The 23,209-nt window shown below is 48.1% G+C and overlaps 1 protein-coding gene across 6 annotated transcripts; it reads right to left on the minus strand.

Moving 5' to 3' along the window:
- Positions 1-740: 740 nt before the first annotated feature.
- Positions 741-17,959, minus strand: SMOX (spermine oxidase; the record flags this gene model as incomplete). Of its 6 annotated transcripts, none has more annotated exons than XM_079718560.1 (7): positions 741-1,216; positions 3,599-3,759; positions 4,459-4,575; positions 4,984-5,218; positions 5,381-5,554; positions 13,979-14,205; positions 17,752-17,959. In XM_079718560.1, the coding sequence occupies 7 exons, from the start codon at positions 17,957-17,959 to the stop codon at positions 1,079-1,081; spliced, it is 1,260 nt and encodes a 419-aa protein (XP_079574686.1). In that variant the 3' UTR covers positions 741-1,078. The 6 variants fall into 6 exon arrangements, with proteins under 6 accessions (XP_079574686.1, XP_079574684.1, XP_079574687.1 ...); XM_079718558.1 differs by adding an exon at positions 1,661-1,750 and having other exon boundaries at positions 4,459-5,218; XM_079718561.1 differs by lacking the exon at positions 4,984-5,218 and having other exon boundaries at positions 4,459-4,708.
- Positions 17,960-23,209: the final 5,250 nt, after the last annotated feature.

Raw genomic sequence — 23,209 nt, forward strand, 5'->3', positions numbered from 1 at the left:
AAGCCCTCGCACAGAAACGAAGATCCAACACAGCCAAAAATAATAAATTAATTAATTAATTAATTTTTAAAAAAAAGAAAATGACTAAATGTTCTTTAAGGTTTTATGCATGTGTGTGTAAGTGTTGTTGCGTATAGGTGTAAGGGTGTGGGGTAGTGTATCTGTGTGGGAGTGATGTATGTGTGTGTGGGTATATAAGGGGTGTATATGTGAGTATGTGTGTTTTCACTCAGCAAAAAAAATGGCTGGACTATCCACCTTCCCAGAAGTCAACAGCAGCTAAGCCAAGGGCCAGACCCAGGGCCCTGTGGCCAGGTGACACTGATTAATAATTAACACATCTGAGCTTGGCATGGAGCCACAACAGGTGTCCCCTCCCATAAAACTCACCTTCACTCCATGTGGCCATGTTACCCGATCAGGCTCTGAGAAGTCTGGCAAACAGCCAACAGGCAGACCCAGGCCTGTCCTAAAGGAGCTGAGGCTGGGCAGTGAGGGACCCTTACTCCAGAGGGGTCTCACGGGCAGGAAAGGAAACAACCACAAACAGATTGGGGTGAGGGGATACCCCTTCCACTAAAGGCAGGCACCTTCCTTTCTGGGGGTATAGCCAGACCACAACGCCCCCCACCATCCTTTCACTCAAAGAGGATATGACAGATAAACACAGACACACATACACACACGTACACACACACACACATATACACACAAGGCTAAGAAAAACGGAAGAGAGAAGCTGAGGAGCACAGGAAGGGCAAGCCTCTTTTATTATCCCAAAATGCAGAGTATTGAAGGCACTTACAATAACAAGTTTGGAGATGAGGGGAGGCATGGGGAGGTCAGAGGTCAGAGCACAGAGGTAAATCAACAGACCCCACCCTGGTCACCACCCAGCAAGGAGAAAAGGAAAAGCTACAGGGCCAGGTCTGAAGCCATTTAGATGTCTAGCTCTACAAAAGATACAAATCCATTCTCCAGAGGATTAGGAAATGAGGAGTACACAACAGCAAGGGGCAGGGCTGGCAGTCACAAGTTAGTGGTTCTTTAAGGAACACGCTCGGCAGCGAGGAGGCCCTCAGGTCCCTTGCTGGAAGAGGTCTCGGTACATCTCAATGAGACGGGCAGCCTCGCGCTGGCCAGAGAGCAGAGCACCATGGGTGGTGGAATAGTACTTGCGGTGGGTGGCCTCACCTGAGAACAGCACCTGCATGGGCTGGGCAGGGGGACAGGGAAGTGAAGGTGGAGGAGCAAGAAAGGCTACCTGTCTGCCCCAGAACCACCCATCCATACTACAAGTCAGAGAGGAATAAGCAGGCATCTGAGATGCAGGTACTGCTATTTCCACAGGATGAGGAGTTGCCCATTCCCCTGTCCATCTTCCCCTGCTTCTTCCCCAAACATCCAGGCCTCAGTCCTTTCTGCTCTGAGGCTTTCATGAGTCCTGTCTCTACAATTTCAGAGACTCACTGTGCCTCTTACTAGTGAACTCAGGGAATGATTTAACCTCCCTAAGCTTTGATTTTCTCATCTCCAAAATGGGTTTATACCCTCTACTTCTGAGAGTGGGTGTAAGAATTAAGTGAAATAATGTATCTAAAGGACTCAGAACCTGAAAGAATATAAGCACTCAATAAAGTTAGGCAGTAATTTAACAAACCTTTATGGAGCCTCTATTAGGTTCCAGGGACTGTTCTGGGCACTTGGAAGATAAAAGGTGACCAGGCAGCTGCTTTGAGGAGCTTCCTTGCTGGTGGGGAAGCCAGACACGAAACCCAATTACTAAATGGCGTCATACGTGACGTGATGGGTGTTTGGGCGAGGTGCTGAGAGCCCAGGAAAGAGGCCCACTGTCAGGGAGATCACACAAAGCTTCCCAGAGGACAGGACCTTTGGGCTTCTTCTCGGAAGATGCTGGATAAATAAACAGGCAAAGGACGTTTCAGGAAGAAGGAAAAATGCGGGCAAAAATGCACCAAAACAGGCCTGGTCTAGGAGACAGTGAGAATTTTGGTATAGCCAGGGCTTAACCTTTAAGAAAGGAGGCTGTTTAGGTGGGGTCCAAGCACAGAACTAATGCTTGCATTCCAAGCTTGAGTTTGGATTTTATTCTAGTACATCTCAAACTGAATGTGCAAAGGTACCAGCTGGGGACCCTGGTAGGATGCAGTTTTTAATTCATCAGGTCTGGGGTGGGCTGAAAGTCTGCACATCTAACATGCTCCCATATGATGCCAGTGCTCTCTGTCCATGGATCACCCACCTTGAGTAGTGAGGTTTTAACCCACCAACAAAGAGCCCACAGAGGTGGTTAAGCTGAAAAGGGGGCACATATTATGGCAGAGGGCAAGCTCCCTACTCCCACATCCATTCTCTTTCTCCTCAGTAACAAAAATCCTGTCTTTTAACTGGGTCCATTGCCATTCAGGAAAAAAAAAAAAAAGATGTATCCCAACCTAGTATCCCACTAGCAGCTGGTGGAGTCATGTGACTAAGTTCTAGCCAATCAACTTCAAGTGCACTGTTGCTTAGAAACACTGACTCAGCCCAGGGGTTCCCTTCTTTTACCCATCAGCCTGTCACAGATATGAGAGCGAGAGCAGCAGCCTCCACAGACCTCTTGGACCACGAGGTGGCCTGGAAGATGGAGCCAGGTGCTACTGATACTGGGCCCTGACACCTACCTCCGGATTTCCTTTTATGTTACCTAAGTTCCATCTTGTTTAAACCACAGTTTGTTTTGTTTTGCTTTTTGTTATATGCACTAGTCCTAACTGATGCAGGTGACAAGAAAAGGTGTGCTTTTCAGGAGGATGGCTGTAGCAGAAGTGTAGGCCTTTTCCTCTCTCCCCCTGAGCACAGCCAGGGCAGGCACAACACATATTGGTTGACTACAATCTTCTTCACCAATTACACCAAAGAATTATTTTAAATATAATTCTGTTGGGGTTTTAACATTTATTGTATGTGTATGCTTGGTGGGGCAAATTCAAAATTTACTTCATGGGAACAGAAATATATAGAGATAATTTCTTTTCAATTTATTATTTTTCTGTGTATATTATTACATAGTTGATGTAATTTGGGGGAGGGTCAGTATTCTCAATTTTATTTTCTAAAACATATTAGGGAAAATAAACAAAACATACTCGGTCATTGCTGTCCAAAAGAACTTTCCACGATGACAGAAATGCTCTATAGTGACACACCCTAACATGGTAACCATGAGTGACAGGTGGCTCTCAAACTTGAAAGGTGGCTAGTGCAACTGACGAACAAAATGTTGGATTTATTACTTTAAAGCTAATGGCTACCATATTGGACAGCACAGCATTAAATGGCTCAGTTTTTATAACCTCAAGAAAGAGTTTAACACATCTCAATTTGACTCTGTTCTTCCAGATGTTAAGTGCACATTTTCTGTTTTCTCCTTCATTATGGGAGCTGCTCCAGCTATCTTACCTTGGCACTCCTCAGTGAACACTACCCTCCCACTCCTCCCCTGGACCAAACACACATACAAAATGCCCACCGCACCCCTCACAGATCCCTTCACTCTGCAACCCCTCCCTCACATACCCAGCACACCCACACTCACCGCTGTCTTGGAGCTCTCCGTGTATGGCAGGGGCTTGGCCAGCTTCTCCACATCTGCCCCACTTGAGCCCACCTGTGTATATGAATAGGATCCCCGGAAGTAGGGGTTGCTGCCCCAGGCTGAGCGCAGAATTCGCCGAGGCTTTGGAATGTTGGGGTTCCCTGTTGGGGAGAAGAGCCAAGGGTTGGGGGGAGAATATGAAATGGCTGCACAGAGAAGACACCCCTGAGAAGACAACTCCCACTCTACCTCTAGGGCTCCAGGAAGGCCAGGCTGCTACAGATAAACATGGAGGATGGAGGAGGTGGGGATGGAGGCTGGGGTTCAAGCTGTGTACCCCTCAATGCCTCATTGTGACCCCCAGCAAAATACCTCCTCTCTGTGGGCCTTAATTTTCCTATCTGAAAAACATTCCAGATAATAATGTTCCCCCTTCCAACTTCAGGGGTTCTTGTGAGGCTCTTCTGGGATAGTGGAGGAAAGATGTTCTACTAAAAATCAGACAGAAAAAACCACAAATCCATCTCTTAGCAAGACAACATGAGTAGGAAATCAGCAATCTGAGGTTTTGCGGTGAAATCTGAGTTTTTCACCAACAGCCCTTAGAAACAGAGAAGAAATACAGAGCCTGTGGTTTTGAGTGTCTCAAGTTCCAAACAGGGGGAGAGCCTGCAATTTAGGAGGCCAAGGCCAAGACGCAGTGCCCTACCACATCTCTCCCAGTGGGCACACCACCTCAATGTCAAAACCTAGGCACGAGGATGCTAGCACACGGTTCAGGAGACTCAGAGGGTCTAGCGGAGGAGGGCAGATGCAGCGAGGCTCATGGAGCAGGCAGCAGGGCAGAGACAGAGACGCACCTGTGAACTGCCGCAGCATCTCTGTGCAGATCTCGGCCACTGCCTCGTCATCACACTTCTCCATGACAAGGGCCTCCTCCCCACAGATCCAGCCACTCAGCACGTGGCCGTAGCGCTCAGGCGGGTAGAGGACATCGAAGCCACAGATCTTGCGGTACCAGAGCTCAGGTGGGTAAGTGAGCGTGCGGCTCTCTGCCTCGTCCTCCCACACAAACTGTAGGCTGTTGCACTCGGGGCCCCAGAAGGGCTCCTCGAATTCTAGAAAGATCTTGTCGGTGGTGCCGATGCCCAGTCGGTGGATGGCAGCCACCTTCTCAGCAGGCAGGCCTGGCCGGAAGAAGCTGGCATGCTGCGTCTTGAGCACACCCAGCGACACGGTCACGATCACGTGGTCCGCCGGGATCACCTCACAGTCCTCGCACTCCACCACCACCGGCCACTGCTCATCCTCATCCTGCCTCTCCCCCTGGGGCTCCTCTCCACCCTGACTGCCCTCCCCAGTGTCATGATTATGGTTACCCTCACCCCGGGGCTCAATCTCAGGTCCCCGAGGGCAGGACGAGGCCTGGTCCCAGTGAACACAACGGACGGGTTTCCCCAGCTGGATGATGTGGGCCGGGATGCCCTCAGCCAGCAGCTCCACAACCCGCATGAAGCCCGAGGGGATGATGTGGTGGGCACCGGGAATCTCAGTCCACTCCCCAAAGGCGCTCAGGGACACCTCGTCCATGCTGTGCGAGCTACTCTCACAGCTCTCCACCTGTGGGAAGAGCCAGAGGGGAGCCAGGTGACCGCCAAGGCTGGGCAGGGGTAGGAGCAGGACTTTAGGGCAGTGCCGCCCTCCTCAGACCCAGATTCCCCAGGGTCAGTCTTCCTCACTCTGGCATTTGTACTCAACAGAGGTCCGAGATGGCAAAGATACCTTCAGGTACTGCTGGATCATGGCGAGCTTCAGGCGCTTGGTGGCCTCTGGATCATCAGGGTCGTCCCTAATGCGGTTGCGCACCTCCTCGCGGGTGAACACCCCCACGCTGTTCTGACTCTCAGCATTGACTGGTTTACCGTGCCGGAAGAACTCTTGGGTCAAGTTATAGACCTACAAAGAGACCCCAGGAGACTGAAAACACATTCATTCATCCCACCTCCATCTCAGACCTAAGAGCTCCAATTCAGTAGTCACCACCTCCAAGGTGTTCCCGGATGTGCTAAGCCCACGGGGCCTCTCCTTCGGTAAATCAACGTCATGCTCAGTGCTGCACTGAGGCCAAACCAACAAAATCGAGGTTTGGGGCTGAACCTGGGCAGTCAGCTTCCTTGCCTCCACACACAGGAGGTGGGGTGGGTCCCAGAGGCTCTCTTGCTCAGCCCCTGCTTAGAACAAAGTGAAATGTCTGGTGCCTATACAGTCTGTGGGGAAGGAACCGCTCCTTCATGCGCTCTACATGGCTGAGCATACTGCCCACTGAAGAACCCAGGTCTACACACATTTCCCTTTTCCAAGAACCAAATGCACAAATTCTTCCCCTGACATTCCTGCTCAAGTGTATCTGCTTCACCCTATCCCAGGAGGGCAGTCTGGAGCTCTGGCCTGGCCAGTGTTTTGGGGGAGAGGGAGCAGAAGAGGCCCTGAAATCTGATCTTTCGGGAGACCCTCCCAATCATACTCAGGTCCACACAAAGTGCCCCCTTTACTGCAGGACCCAGACGCATTTAAGGAAGATGGCCATGTTGGGGCAGGGCATGTGGAGAGGAAGGAGGCCCCAGTGCACTAAGGAATGGAAGTACATTTCACAGGCATATTTTGGCAAGAACTCCAGACCACACTTCATCAACAAAAAGCAATGAACAGTCCCTTGGAGTGTGGGCCTATTGCCTCCCCTGCCTGCCTGATACATAACTCCCCCCAAACACTGGGCAGGTCTCCCTGAGGAAAGTAAGCCAGTCCTGGGTCAGGCTGGGATCCCCAAAGAGCAAGGTCTGAGCCCCAACACTCACTCAACAAACATTTACCGGGCTATGTGCCCAACACAAGTTGTAATGTTGAGGGAGACGGACATGGAACCAAGCTCCTGTCCTCACTCAAGCTGGAGAGATATCATAACTGGGCTGTTTCTGTATGATGTGTTGTGACAAGAAAGAACCCAGGGGTTGTGAGATCAGCTCAGAAAACCTTGGACAGTCAGGAGATAGCCAAGTAGGCAGTGGAAAAGAGAGGGAAAGTATTTCAGGCAGAAGGAACAGCATATTCAAAGACAGGGGAGAGGGACAGTGTAAGATGCAAAGTGGCTCTGTCTTGCAGAAGTGGGCAGTGAAGAGAAAGAGAGTTGCAAGAGAAGATTTTGGAAAGGCAGGCAGGGGCCAGGGCACGAAGAACTAACAGTCATGTCAAGGACCCTGGACTTTATCTAAGACCCTGGCAGACTTCCCTGGTGGCACAGTGGTTAAGAATCCACCTGCCGGGGCTTCCCTGGTGGCACAGTGGTTGAGAGTTTGCCTGCCGATGCAGGGGACACGGGTTCGTGCCCCGGTCTGGGAAGATCCCACATGCCGCGGAGCAACTGGGCCTGTGAGCCAAAATTACTGAGCCTGCGCGTCTGGAGCCTGTGCTCCGCAACAAGAGAGGCCGCGATAGTGAGAGGCCCGCGCACTGCGATGAAGAGTGGCCCCCGCTCTCCACAACTAGAGAAAGCCCTCGCACAGAAACGAAGACCCAACACAGCCAAAAATAAATAAATAAATAAAGCAAACTGTCAACAAGTAAAAATAAACACTATTATATTTAAAAAAATAATTGGAAGTAATTTAAAAAAAAAAAAAAAAAGAATCCACCTGCCAATGCAGGGGACATGGGTTCAAGCCCTGGTCCAGGAAGATCCCACATGCAGCGGAGCAATTAAGCCCACGAGCCACAACTACTGAACCCGCACGCTGCAACTACTGAAGCCCACGCGCCACAGCTACTGAAGCCCGCGTGCCTGGAGCCCATGCTCTGCAACAAGAGAAGCCACCACAATGAGAAACCCGCGCACCGCAAGGAACAATAGCCCCCGCTCACCGCAACTAGAGAAAAGCCCGTGAGCAGCAACGAAGACCCAATGCAGCCAAAAATAAATAAATGTATTTAAAAAAAAAAAAAGACCCCGGCATCACTGAAGGGTTGTGAGCATGATCACATGCCCACTCTCCCTCCTAGGACACTGGCAAGTTTGGGCTCCTTGGCCAAACATCTGTGGCTGATGCTGATTAATGGCATGTTTCCCCTCCTAAAATGAGTCTGAATTTGGTCAACACACATTCATAGGAATATGTCTGCCCTGCAACCCGGCCCTGGGGCTGCTGAGTAGAGGAAGGAAGGTGGCATGGCCCATCCCCCACCACTCCACTCAAGGGAAAAGCCTCCACATAAGATAGAAACGTGAATTAAACATGTCTCTGAATATAAAATATAAAGAAGAAAATGACTTAAATTATTCCTTTTTCTTCTCCCTACAGTCACAAGATGCTGGGCGTTTGGTCTTAACTGGAGTCCTCAGCAAATTCCTCACCCAGTTCCACTGCCAAGGAGTCAGGCTTTCAACTTGCCTCCTCCCCACCCCGGGTTTTTCCCTTCGGTGATAAGCAACACAGTAGCTAGTCAGCTTATGTTAACTAAAGGCCAAAATGCCCAACTGAGGACAAATTTAGTCCATCTATGTGATTCTTTGTGTCAACCACTGACTAGGACAGCCTTAACTGAACATGCATTTGTCATGTTCAGTCTCCTGTCCTGGGTTAAATGACATCTTCCCAATGTGATGCAAGGGAAATGGGACAGGTCTGTAACAGCTAATAATACTCACCCCAATTCTCATTAAGCACTTTTCATTGGGATCTCATTTAACCATCATGACACTATGAAGTAGGTATAACTGTGCCCATTTTACAGGTGAGGAAAGTAAGGCTCAGAGAGGCTCAATAACTTGCTCACGATTATACAGCTAATAAATGATAGAACTGTTATTGGGTTGGCCAAAAAGTACCTTCGGGTTTTTTTGTTTGTTTTTTGTTTTTTTATAAATTTATTTATTTTATTTATTTATCTTTAGCTGCGTTGGGTCTTCGTTGCGGTGCGTGGGCTTCTCATTGCAGTAGCCTCTCTTGTTGCAGAGCACAGGCTCTAGGCGCACGGGATTCAGTAGTTGTGGCTCGCAGGCTCCAGAGCGCAGGCTCAGTAGTTGTGGAGCACGGGCCCGGTTGCTCCAAGGCATGTGGGATCTTCCCGGACCAGGGCTCGAACCCGTGTGCCCTGCACTGGCAGGCAGACTCCCAACCACTGCACCACCAGGGAAGTCCCAGTACCTTCGGTTTTTAAGTAAAAATAAAAGACACATTTTTCAATTTCACCAAGAACTTTATTGAGCAACATATTCACCATCTTGTCCCACTACCTTCTGCCATTTTTCAGGCACCTTCATAATTCCATCTTCCCAAAACTTTTTATCTTTTTGAGCAAAGCACTGTTCCAGGTGTCTTTTACAGTCTTCCAGGGAATTGAAATTTTTTCCATTAAGATAATTTTGTAAAGACCGAAATAAATGGAAATCCAAAGGTGCAATGTCTGGTGAATATGGCGGATGAATCAGAACTTCCCAGCCAAGCTGTAACAGTTTTTGCGTGGTCATTGAAGAAACATGGGGTCCTGCGTTATCCTGATGGAAGATTATGCATTTTCTGTTGACTAATTACAGACACTTTTCCTCGACTGCTGCTTTCTAATTGGGAGCAGTACTTGTTGGAATTAATCATTTGGTTTTCCAGAAGGAGCTCATAATAGAGGGCTCCCTTCCAATCCCACCATATACACAACATCATCTTCTTTGGATGAAGATCGGCCTTTGGTGTAGTTGGTGGTGGTTCATTTCGCTTGCTCCACAATCTCTTCCATTCCACATTATTGTACAGTATCCACTTTTCATCGCCCATCACAATTTGTTTTAAAAATGGACCATTTTCATTACGTTAAAGTACAGAATCACATGCAGAAATACAGTCAAGAAGGTTTTTTCACTTAACTTCTGTGGAACCCAAACATCAAAGCAATTCACATAACCAAGCTGGTGCAAACGATTTTCACCACTTGATTTGGATATTTTGAGTATGTCAGCTATCTCCCGTATGGTATAATGTTGATGGTTCTCAATTAATGTCTCGATTTGATCCCTGTCAGCTTCAACTGGTCTACCCGACCATGGAGCATTGTCCAGCAAGAAATCTCCAGCACGAAACTTCACAAACCACTTTTGACACGTTTGATCAGTCACAGCACCTTTTCCATACACTGCACATCTTCTTTTGCATTTCAGTTGCATTTTCACCTTTCTTGAAATAATAAAGCATAATATGCCGAAAATGTTGCTATTTTTCTTCCATCTTCAATATTAAAATGGCTACATAAAAATTCACCAATTTTGATAAGTTTTTTTTAAATGCACGCTGATATGACAGCTGTCACAATACAGTCTAACAAAATTGTTCTGAATGAATTTAAAGACAACAAAGTACTACTAGAGCCATCTTACGGAAAAAAACGAATGAACTGTTTAGCCAACCCAATACTTGAATCAAGGTAATCTTGCTACAGAGATTAAGCTCTATATGATAACTACTGAACAAACTCATTTACTTTTTAACAACTATAATACATTCAAATGAGTAGCCCTTCAAAGTCATCACCTTTGGAGGGAGGCTACATATTTATTATGAAACCACCCTCAGGCAAGGCTTCACATTCTTAGAGCACACCTCTTCAGAATGGCCTCCAGCACTGTCTAACAGCTACATAAGGAAATCTCTCTTTTGACTTCATGGTTAACACCTCTTCCTTCTGACCCAAAGCAGCACCACCCAGAGTGTTAACACACCTTTACCCATCCTACTTTCCATGACTCACACTCTTGGCTTTCAAAAATCAAACCCACAGGCAGAAGTTGATGATGATCTACTTTGAGGGACATTTAAAAGAACAAGTAAGTCATGGGCCCTGAAAGTCATTCTCAAGAGGCATCCATGCTTGAAGCACTCACAATAACATGGGAATCAGGACATGACTGATTCCCAGTAGACCAAGAAGGTCTACTTTGAAGAATACTAATTCTTACCTGCTTAATAATAATATTAGAAGTGAGAACACACAACACTATAGGATTGTACATAACATACTATGTGGGTGCACACACATAAGATAGTGAGTGTGCCTGCCCTCCATTGAGCAGGGATGACCCCAAAGCAAGAGTCATTTCTCCTTTCCCATGCCCAAAAGACATAGAAAATGTACAAAAGGTGGCTGTTGACCAATTTACTGACCTGAAGTGAAGGGTCATTACACTAAAAATGACAAGCTATCAGAAGGCAAGATCTACATGTTACCTTGCTTGTTCTTTGCAGTTCACAGCACCACTGAAAGTTACTAAAAATATTAACATTCTTTTTTAAAACCTGACTAAGACAAGGATGTGTGCCATTGACATTTCTATCCAACATTGTACTGGAGATTGACAGTGCAGTAAGGCAAGAAAAAAAATTAATAGTTTTTTTTTTGTTTTTTTTTTTTTGCGGTACGCAGGCCCCTCACTGTTGTGGCCTCTCCCATTGAGGAGCACAGGCTCCGGACGCGCAGGCTCAGCGGCCATGGCTCACGGGCCCAGCCGCTCCGCGGCACATGGGATCCTCCCGGACTGGGGCACGAACCCGTGTCCCCTGCACCGGCAGGCGGACTCTCAACCACTGCGCCACCAGGGGAGCCCAAAAAATTAATAGTTTTCAGTTATGCTGTCCAATACAATAGCCACTAGATCTCTATAGCAATTTAAAATTAAATTAAGCATTTAGTTTCTCAGTATTACTAGCTACATTTCAAGAGCTCAAAGGCCACATGTGGCTAGTGACTGCCATACTGGATAGATGTCTAAAACATCTCCATTATCGTGGAAAGTTCTATTGGACAACGCTGGTCTGAGGATTAGAAAGGAAAAAGCAAAATTCTCATTATTTTGGTATAGGATTATATACATAAATTCCAAAATACCATTAGAACATAAATTAATGTGGTATATTAATAGATATAGTATTAGAGTTAAAATAATAATTTAGCAAGGTAGCTAAAATAAATAAATAAAAATCAGTTATAAATACCCATGACATTTTGCACATAACTAGAAAAAATAATCTTAAAATTTATATGGAGGGCTTCCCTGGTGGCGCAGTGGTTGAGAGTCCGCCTGCTGATGCAGAGGATACGGGTTCATGCCCCGGTCCAGGAAGATCCCACATGCCATGGAGCACCTAGGCCCATGAGCCATGGCCGCTGAGCCTGTGCTTCCAGAGCCTGTGCTCCACAACGGGAGAGGCCACAACAGTGAGAGGCCCGCGTACCACAAAAAAAAAAAAAAAAAAAAAAAAATTTATATGGAACCACAAAAGATCCCAAATTGTCAATGCAATTTGAGAAAAAAGAACAAAGCTGGAGGTATCACACTCCCTGACTTCAGACTATACTACAAAGCTACAGTAATCAAAACAGCATGGTACTGGCACAAAAAGAGACACATAGATCAATGGAACAGAACAGAGAGCCCAGAAATAAATCCACACACAATTAATCTTTGATAAAGGAGGCAGAAGTACATGGAAAAAAGACAGTCTCTTCAGGAAGTGGTGTTGGGAAAACTGAACAGCCACATGTGAAAGAGTGAAATTAGAACACTTTCTCACACCATATACAAAAATAAACTCAAAATGGATTAAAGACCTAAATGTAAAAATGGAAACAATGAAACTCCTAGAAGAGCATAAGCAGAACACTCTTTGATGTAAAACTGTAGCAATATTTTTTTTTCAATCAGTCTCCTAAGGCAAAAGAAACAAAAGCAAAAACAAATTTAATTTAATTTAACCTAAAAGTTTTTGCACAGCAAAGGAAACCATTAACAAAACAAAAAGCCAGCCTACTGAATGGAAGAAAATATTTGCCAATGATATGACCAATAAGGGGTAAATATCCAAAATATATAAACAGCTCATACAACTCAATATCAAATAAACTATCAAATCGATTAAAAAATGGGCAGAAGATCTGAATACACATTTTTCCAACGAAGATATACAGATGGCCAACAGGCACATGAAAAGATGCTCAACGAGCTAATCATCAGAGAAATGCAAATTAAAATGACAATGAGATATCACCTCACACCTGTCAGAACAACTATCATCAAAAAGAACACAAATAATAAATGTTGGTGAGGATGTGGAGGAAAGGGAACCCTTGTGCACTGTTGCTGGGAATGTAAATTGGTGCAGCCACTGTGGAAAACAGTATGGATGTTCCTCAAAAAATTAAAAATATAACTACCATATAACCCAGCAATTCCATTCCTGGGTATATATCCACAGAAAAAGAAAACACTAATTTGAAGAGATACTTATACCCCAAAGTTCACTGCAACATTGTTTACATTGTTATAGCCAAGCTATGGGGGCAGCCTAAGTGCCCATCAACAGACGAATGGATAAAGAAGATGTTAGATAGATAGGGAGACAGATATAAAATATATAGTTATATAGTTATATATATATTATATATATATATATATATTATATATATATACACACACACAATGGAATTTTACTCAGCCATAAAAAAGAATGAAAATCTGCCATTTGCAACAACATGAATGGACCTAGAGGTTTAGTGAAATAAGTGAGACAGAGAAAGACAAATACTCTATGTTATCACTTATATGTGGAATCTAAAAAATAAAACGAATGAACGGAACAAAACAGAAATAGACTCAGATATAGAGAACAAACTAGTGGTTACCAGTGGAGAGAAGGAAGGGGGGAGGGGCAAGACAGAGGTATGGGATTAAGAGATACAAACTACTATGTATAAAATAAATAAGCAGCATGGATATATTGCACACAGCAGGGAAATATAACCATTATTTTGTAATAACTTTAAATGGAGTATAATGTATAAAAATGTTGAATCACTATGCTGCACACCTGAAACTAATATAATACTGTAAATCAACTACACTTCAATTTAAAAAAATGCAGTTATAATTCTATACACCAGGAACAATTAGAAAATAAAGTATTTTAAAATTACCATTTAAAATAGTATCCAAGAGCAATAACAACAATAATCATACCCACTTACCTAGTAATAAATCTAATAAAAGATGTTTAAGGACTTTCTGGGGAAATATTTAATCATGGGTATCAATAATCTCTTACCTAGTGCTGCTCCACTCATTGTCTTCATTCTACCCTCAAATTGTCCTGATTTTCCAAATGCAGGGCCCAGAGAATGTGCAGACATGACCAGGATCGTAGAAGACCCCAGCAGGTCGCCCAGCCTCCTCACACCCGGTACATACACACATACACACATACACACAAACACACACACACACACACACAGCCAAGGCGCTCCCTGCCCCACAAACCCTTGTGCCCAACTATCCCCCTAATACCTCACCTCGTTGTATAAATCACTGAATTCCTCAACCACATCCTTGGGGATCCTGCAGCCATGGTTGGTGAGGTAGCAGGCCACGCCATTCTTGGAGTAGAGGCTGATGCGGCCCACACTGCGCTCCCCATCAGTTGTCTCTTCCAGAAGGCCATTGGCTTCTGCTAGATGATAGATGGGATTCCCATGGGAGCCATGGATCCACGTGGCTCCCAGCTCAAAGGTGGCGTGTCCTGATGGTGACAATAGGCTCTTATAGGGGCAAGGAAGAGAGCCAGAACACTGCCTCACCCTCCTTCCTCCAAGAGGATCCTTCCATCTCCAACAACAGGGGGAAGGAAGGGGATTAGGTACCGCTCTAGCAACGAACCAAAATCTTCAGTGAAAATATCTAAGTAGAAACCACATGTGGCACAAAATGGATTCCACTTTATAGCTAACTTCCACCCTGAATAACTCTATGATTTGACACCAAGTCATCTCACTGGAATAATTAGAAGACTCTCCTAAGATAACACCAGACAACAGACCTCTCCTCCCCCTCAGGAGAACTTCTATGGGTACCAATGGGTATAATGGGCCCAGTGAGGGAAGCAAGGGTACTTGAAATACCCAGGGAGGAGGCCCAGCCTTCCAGACCCAAGGTCCCCCTTTGGCCTTATTCCAATTCCTCAAAATCCAGTGGCCCAAGAGTCTAAGCTAGTCTGCCAGATGGAAAATGGTCACCTCCCAACTCAGTCTGGGGCAGAAGAAAGAGGGCAAACATTCCAGTTTGGAAGACTCCTCCCCAAGGCAGTCTAAAACAGACTTCTGGAGAAAACTAAGCTTTCTCATCCTATGGCACAGGTGGCAGAACCCTAAGAGTCTGACTGGGGCAGAGGGAAACTCCTGGGCCCAAGTTGGGACAGGGCTGGTGGCTCATTTTACCACCCCATCCATAGCCAAGGTATCAAATGCTCTGAGGCAAGCTGTCACTGTGCCTGTGCCTATTTCCTCTTCTGGGCCTCAGTTTCCTTTTCTCATGCTGCATGCTGTGATACATTTGTCTCCTCCCTTGCCTAGCTCCCAGGGAAGCTGAAACAATGAAAGGAAAACAGAAAGGAACATTTTTTGGTGTTTTGTTTTGTTTTTGGAGGCCTGATTCAAGACATCATGTGTGGTAACTTTTTTTGCCAGGATGGTCACAATAATCCCTCCTATCCTTACACACATGGCCCTTTGCAACGTGACTTTGCCAGCCTGCCATCAAGAGATGGAGTCTTTCCACACCCCTTGACTCTGGGCTTGGCTTGTGACTTGCTTTGATTAATAGAATGCAATGAAAGCAATGTTTGTGGTTTCAGAGCCTAGGCCTCAAGACACTTTGTGGCTTCCACTCTCACCCTCTTAGACTGTGACCACCATGAAGAGAAACCCAAATTTCTGGAGCCACAGAATATCAGCAAATAAAATGGTGTTGTTTTAAGCCACTACATTTTAGGGTGGTCTGTTAATGCAGCAATAGTTATCTAATACACTATAACAGACAACACTCACCCCTCACCCCAGGAACTGGGCATTTCTCTTTTTTGTGTCTTCTCTTTCCTGGGCTGCTTCTAATTAAACCATCAGTTACTTTAAAAAAAAAAAAAAAAGCCCTGTGTGCATCTATGTGCCAAACACAGAGCAAGAGAAAACACAATCAACCTCAAGCCACAGCCAGCAAGACAGAATTTCCTGATGACTCTGGAATCAGAGGAGGAATGTGTGGGTCCCTTTGTCCAGGGAAAGTGGGCAGACCAGAAGGCACGGAAAGCTTGAAACCCAGTGCCCTTCTTCCTCCACGGGGTTCCTGGTGGGGGGGGCACTGGGGACATTTATTACTAATTCTCCTTTAGAGCCTCAGGCTCCCCAAGGTGTTTTGCCTGGTTTGAGCTCCCAATAGGAGCAAAAGGGGCCTGTACCCTCCCCAGGGAGCTCCAAGTCATAGTCACTGGGCAGTGATGTCCAGGCATGGGGTATCCAGGCATAAGCAGGAACGAGGTGAGCAGCTCAAGGTCAGCAACAAGGTCAGTGCTCCACTCCATCCCCCAAGCTTTACAAGGAGGTGGGGTGGCCCAGAGTATGCCTCAGTCTGAGGATGTTTCCTGCCCTCTCCCACAGGCCTCTCACCTTTGTCATCCTTGTTACATCCTGCATCCAAAGGGTACCAGGCACCATCTCCACATCTACCTCACGGTGTCCTTGGGGTTTCTGGTCATCGCCGCTGCCCTTACCACCGGGATTCACAGCTAGCATCTCACACTGCTGCAGGTCCAACTGCAGCCTGGGCTTTCAGCCCTGGGTGTCTGCACACACAACACACACACATACGCCCTTGCCTGGATTTGCTCTCCCGTATCCTGGCAGGGTCTGCCTTGATCTGATTCTTCACATATATCATGTGTGCAATTCCATGTGTACAATTACCCCCTTCCTTCTTTTCACTACCTATCCAACTCCCCTCATCACCTGAGGCCCACCCAAGCTCCCTCCCCTCTGAGGAAGGCTTCCTGCCACGTGCATCCCCTCAGCCTCCTGCAGCCCCATCCCTTCCACCTCCCTCCCTTCTACCATCACTTCCCTGCACAGCACGTCTCGGCTGCCAACTACCACTGAAACTGGGCTGTTTGTCCTCCCGTCTTCGGCTTTTATGTCAGACCCTGAATGTCTTATCAAGATTCAAGAACCACAAATGGAGCCATCCCATCCCTAAGGCTCCTAGTCAGCCAATCAGGTGTTGAGCAAAGAGTCTCAGGGCTTCCCAGCTGGCTGTCCCCAGGTTTGCATATGCCTTGGACTGCACTTTCATCCTCACTGCCGACACATACTCCTGTGTGTGCCAGGGGAAGACAGACATAATTTCACATACACCTTCCAGGAAATACTCTAAGGGAAGACTTTTAATGTGATCAAAGTTTTTGAAAGAAGAGAGAAGGTTGCTCCTCAACCTCTGCTTATTCTAAGTCTGTCCACCTACTTCTCTGAGCCAATTGCCTCATTCATCAAAAGTAAGCACACAGAATCTGCTTGGCCTTGCTGCCCATGTAGCAACAGACACAAAATCCTCTGGAGGGTCAGTGTAGCCCACACACTCCAGGCCACCATGAGTGGTCCTTACTGGGCCATTTTCATGGTCAGACCCCCTGGTTGGGAAACCCCCCTGACTTCTACCTGTACTTCAGGCAATTTCCCACCCTCTAGGACCCCTGGCAAAACCTGCCCACCCCTAGGGTATGTCTCTTATCTGGCTGCTTTCTGCAGAGGCCTTATTTCTCTGCAACCTGGAGAGACCCTCTTCCTAGACAATCCTAAGACCTGTCCATCACTCACAAGGAGGCCCAAAGTCTTCTTCCACCTCCACTGCCCTTAGCTCCTATTGTCCCAGTGCTAGCTCTCAGTCATGATAACACTAATTCATACTCAAAAGTTAACAACTAATAGAAACTTGCAGAATTCCCCTTCTTGTGAAATAGAAACCAGGCTACCCACTGCGAAGTTTGGTTCTGGGTGTCCTTTCCCTCCTAAACACTGTGAACTCTAGATCGTGTTCCAAAGGTAGAGGCCAGAGCCCCATCCTGCCCACCTCAGAAGGGTGCTGAGAGGGGCAAAGGAAGGGAAAATGCCCAGGCAGCATGCATGATAGAACACTAACCCCTGGGAAGAAGATAAAATAATGAGATTTCAGGCTAGGTCAGGGCACTGGGAGATAAGAAATGACCTTAGGAGATGACTGGACTGAGGTGAACTGAGGCACTTACCAAGTTTCACGCTCTGTACACGGCCTCCAATGCGGCTGGAAGCCTCAAGCACAGTGACATCCGTAAAGCCCTGCTCCAGAAGTGCTTTGGCAGCAGCCAGGCCAGCCAAGCCAGCGCCGATCACCACCACACGAGGCTGTCCCCTTCTCCGCAGGCCACGACTGAGAGGGTCATCCGCACTGTCACCACTGGATTCACAACTTTGCATACCGTCCACACTCGCCTCCTAGGAACCTGCAGGGGGCAGGGGGTCACAGCTCACCTGCTCTGCCTTCACTTCCCACCTGCCCCAAGAGATGCTCACAGGCTCTGCCTTCAAGGGGGGGGCCCTGAGCCCTCTCAATCCCTTCCGAGGACCCGGGCAAGAAGAGCCAACTCCAAAGGATGTGGGGAAGGAGGGAGGGAGCCACAGGGAAGGAAACAGGGGATGCACCGTGGGCCCCCATCAGCAAAAAGGAGAGCTGACAGCCCACCCCAAACCCCTGAAATCCATCAATCCCATCTCAAGTCTAGTAGGCACCGCCTCTTCCCCAAGGATGAGACAAGAGTCATCAAGACAAGAGTCTTGGTCTTGTATGACCAAGAAGGTCAAAATCAGGAGAAACTGATCCTGGTGCTGCTAACCCTGGACCAACACAGCCTAGCACAGCCCAGCACAGCCCAGTACCACTGCTGTGGTCCAGCTCACACTGACCTCAGGATGCTCTCATGGACCCCAGGATGCTTGTACAGACTTCAGGGTGCTGGAGCCAACCCCAGGATACTTGCACACACTGCACTAGACCCTCTGCTCTCCCTCCCTTCCCTGGCCCTTCCCTGGCACTCACTCTCCCTTGCCCTGTCTTCTCTTCTCCTCTTGCTTTCAGCTAGTCTTTCACAGCCTCAATGAGGTGGCAATTTGGTAGGCAGGACACAGTCCCACCCTCCCCCCAGAAAGTGCCACGAGGCTGGTATCGAATGAACCTCTGCTATTCCGGGTAGGTCTCCAGTTTTTTTTCCCAGGCCACCCAGCCCCTCAGTCACCACAAAGCAGCAAAGAGCCCATGAAACAGTGGACCGTGAGGACCTGTGGCACCAGAGGCCAGACATCAAATTGACAGTTACGCTAAGCCAGCTTGCTCAGAGACGCCAGCCTAGGGAGCTGACAGGAGGCCAAGGGGGTCCCTGAATCTGGCCCCAGGGCTGGGAGAGGCTACCCTTCTATTCCTGGAGTGACTACAAGGGTTTGAAGGTATCTGTGGGCCATCCCAAGGGCCACTCAGATCTGATCCTGTCCCCATTCCTTTCCTGACCCAAGCTGCCTAAGGTTTCAGTGGCAGAAGTTGCATACTGTCCAGTTAGTTATCCATACTATCCATAGTATCCAGGACCTAACAACAGGGGAGTGAATGTGAGTGGAAAGTAGCCGCTGGGCAGTGGACAGGGGGCATATAAAAAGCTGTCACCCATACCTAACAAAGCTAAGTAAAACCCTTCCTATGACACAGCAATCCCACTCCTAGGAATACACCCAAGAGAAACAGGGTATACTCCACCAAATAGACATAAAGTGTTCATAGCAGCTTTATTCATGATAACCAAAAACAAATATCCCAAAGGTCCATCAACAGAAGAATAGATAAATATATTGTGCTATTTGTATCATATTCATACAAGGGAATGTTCTTCAGCAATAAACAGAACTAAACTACTCTCAACAACATTACATTGAACAAAAGAAGCCAGAGACAAAAGAGCATCATACGGTATGACTCCATTTATGTGAAATTCCTGAAGAGGTAAAATGAATCTGTGATGACAGAAGAGAGATTGGGAGGAGGGGAATGAGTGAAAAGGGTCAGAAGGGAACTTTCTGGGGTGGAAGGAATATGTATCTTTATATGAATGATGGTTACACAATGTACATAGTTGTATACTTAGGATTTGTGCCACTCACTACATATATGTATGCATATACATCTCAATAACTATTCAGACATTCATTCCTGGTTCACTATACAAAATAAAATAAAAGCTGTGCGCTAACTTCCTCCTTCACACGCCTCAAGGTCTGACCACTTAGGTTTCCACTCCACCCCTAACATCTTTTTATCACAGATTTAAAAGGGGTCTTTTTCTAAATATTCTCAGTCTGAGAAGCTGCTCCTTGCACCTCCCCTGCCCACTTCACCTGCCGATGCCACACCTGGGCACGCACAGGAATGTCACCCCACTCCTGCCCCCAAACTCCCTCCAAACTACACCCCACCCCCCACCCCCAGGCGGCCGACTCGGTGCGGGACTGGTTCCCTAGAGGGCCGGAAGGTGGCGCCCGAGGCCCAGAGACCCTCAGAGGCAGGGGCTCCCCACACAGCCTGGATCCCTGCCTTCTTCTAGGAGAGCCTGTGCCCCGGCTTTCCCATTCCTCCCTCCTATGTCTTTCTGTCCTGCGGTCCACCTCACCCCCCACCCCCATCCCAGTGATGTTCTGTTCGGCCTCCTGGGAGCATGGAGGTCAGAGCTGGCTCAAGCCCTTTCCTCCCCTCCCCCTTGCCCTTCCTCCTTTCCCCCTCTGCCACCTTCCCCTCCCTCCCCCAGGTTCTGGCGGAGGACTAGAGGACTAAAATTAGAGGTGAGGGTGTGGCTGCCTGCACCAGAGGCCAGCACGGAGGAAGAGTCCGCCCCGCGGCGCAGGCAAGGAGCGTGCTCTGCGTCAGGTTTGTAAACACACAGGGAGCTCAGAGCTGCTGCTATCGGCCTCCACAGCTGGGCACCCTGTTATGCTAAGCCAGAGTGGAGACTGCCCACCTCGCCCCCATGCCCCAGTTCCCCAGGACTGGGGGGCTCTGCCTCTCTAGGCCTCCAGCCCCACCCCCAGCCTGAGGCCGCCCTCCCCAAAACAACCACTTTTACACAGCAAAGGGGTGGGATCGCTACAGTGGTTTTCAGACCTTACTGGTGGAACCCCTTCTCGAAAAGCTCCTGTGGAGACCAGGGTGTAACTGGGTTGAAACTGGGGTTCCCGCTACCTCCTGAGGTCCCTCAGGTCTCATGGCAGAACCTCCCAGCCTCCCTGGAGCACCACCTATGAAAACCCGGGGATTAGGATAAACTGCAGCCTTGGGTAGAGGTAAGGAATGCTTGGGGCAGTAGTGCATTCCCAGGGGGCTACCTGAACTTCCTGGCTTCCCAGCCTCGCTTTCCTTCTCTCTGAAGTGGCCCAGCTTGTCCTAACTGCATTATTGTGACAGTTAAATAAGGCCCTACATGGATGTCAAGAGACTGTCAGCATTTTTAAGAGCCTTGTGCGGGAAAATCATTTGTAAAGTTCTGTAGCTAAATTATGAATACACTGCCTTTGGTACAGGCTTCAGGAATGGATTGTGGGAAATGCAGGCAGGCAGTCTGCCTTTAAGATGAACACAGAAAGGGCTTCCCTGGTGGCGCAGTGGTTGGGAGTCCGCCTGCCAATGCAGGGCACACGGGTTCGTGCCCCGGTCCGGGAAGATCCCACATGCCGCGGAGCGGCTGGGCCCGTGGGCCATGGCCGCTGGGCCTGCGCATCCGGAGCCTGTGCTCCACAACGGGAGAGACCACAACAGTGAGAGGCCCGCATACCGCAAGAAAAAAAAAAAAAAAAAGATGAACACAGAAAGGACCCCAAGTTCCCAACATATTAGAGACCTTCAACTCAAAGAGACATCACACATATGGTGCCATGGTGGGAGCAAGTAAACAGGGACCACATAGGTCACCTATTCCCTTGGCCCTCACTGCTAACCCCATAGTTCTGTCTCTCCACAGGCCTTGTCCCAGATGAGCCTGTCAACCCCTGGGCTCCCGCAAGAAGCCAGAGAAGCCACATGCACAGTCCACAGATGGCAAAAATGAGGCGTCTGCCTCATGGTCCCCCATAGTGGCCCATGGAGCCAATGTACCCTGGGGTCCGAACTGAATGGAAGAGAGAAAACTGTATGTAGCAACACCTACTGTGTGCTGGGCCCTCAGCTAAATGCTGAACTGGACTTTTGGGCCCTCTTATCTCAGGATGCGGGGGGAGCACATTTGTTTTCTGTTGGTTTGTGTCATCTCTTCCTTCGGAATTTTTTTAATCTTACGAGAAAATGCCTAAGAAGAATCACTTAATGCTCCATGGTGCCTCCCTGTCCTTCTCTTGCCTTCAGTAAATAAAAAAAATAAATAACATCCCCCTCCTTGATCTGTATGCACAGGAGAAACAGAACACCCTGTACTTTTTTGAGCAGATAAAGGAGAGAAGAAAAAAGTGTTGGCTCAGCCAGGCAGGGAGGGGGAGTAGGGAGGAGGGAGGCACAGGGCAACAGACACTTGCCTACTTGCTCCTGTTTCCAAGGCAAAATAGGGGTGGGAGGCTGGGGCCGCTGTGTCCCCAGGCAGGCCATGCCTAGTAGCTTCAAGAAATCAGGTCCACCTCCATTCAACATGCCCAAATGCCCCACTGCCTCCCACCCTTACCCCACCCCGCTCCACCCCCACACCCACCCCCACCCCCACTTCTCTGGCCTGCAGGCCACCACCTCCCCCTGCAGGCCAGAGCCAACACTGCCCTGACTGGACCTGCCCAAGAAGCCAAATTGGAAAGAAGGCAGCAGGGAAAGAAGAGGGAAGAAAGGCCCTGTCCCATGGCAGGGTCACCAGAGAAGGATGGATGAAGACTAGGAGGCCCTGGGAGTGAATCACAAGAAGGGTCAGTGGCCCAGGTTGGTGCAGGACACCCCTTCCTCCTCAGTGTTGGAATCCACTTCAGCTCATCAGGCAATCAGCAGGTCACTTCTCCCCTTAACAGTGACCACTACAACAAAAACAATGCCACAAGGGGCCCAGCCTCCTAGGTGCCCCACACCCTTCCAGAGTTGCCCCTCAGAAGAAACAAAAGAAGTCTGCCCATCCTTGGCTCCCTTCTGAACACAGCCTACTCCCAAATATGTCTGTCTCCCTGTCCTTTCCTCAAGGTCACTCCAGGATGAATGACCATTTCCCAGAGAAGAGTATGGCCAAGGCATTTAGCCCACCTGGACCTTAGGGTCCAGACTCCAACAGCTGAAGCACTCCAAAATGGGCCCACCCCAGGACTTCCCTAGCGGCCCAGTGGTTAAGACTCTGTGCTTCCAATGCAAGGGGCACGAGTTGGATCCCTGGTCAGTGAACTAATAAAATCCCATATGCCGCATGGTGTGACCAAAAAAAATTAATTAATTAAAAAAAAAATGGGCCCACCCTTTCCAATAAGCAGGCTTCTCTCCTGTAAGCCACACATTTGCTCATGTGAGCTCTGTCCAGGGCTTTGGGGGCCACCTGCACCTTCGCCGTCAGGGACTTACAAGTGTCACCTCCCAACAGATACTCCTAGCGCCCTAGGGCAGCACCCCAACCTCAGTTTCCCTGAAGAAATCCCTCTCTGCCTCAGGCTTCTAACAGGAGGAAGGGAGGGGGAGGGAAG

Source organism: Hyperoodon ampullatus (genome assembly GCF_949752795.1).
Source record: "Hyperoodon ampullatus genome assembly, chromosome: 14".
NCBI lineage: Eukaryota > Metazoa > Chordata > Mammalia > Artiodactyla > Ziphiidae > Hyperoodon > Hyperoodon ampullatus.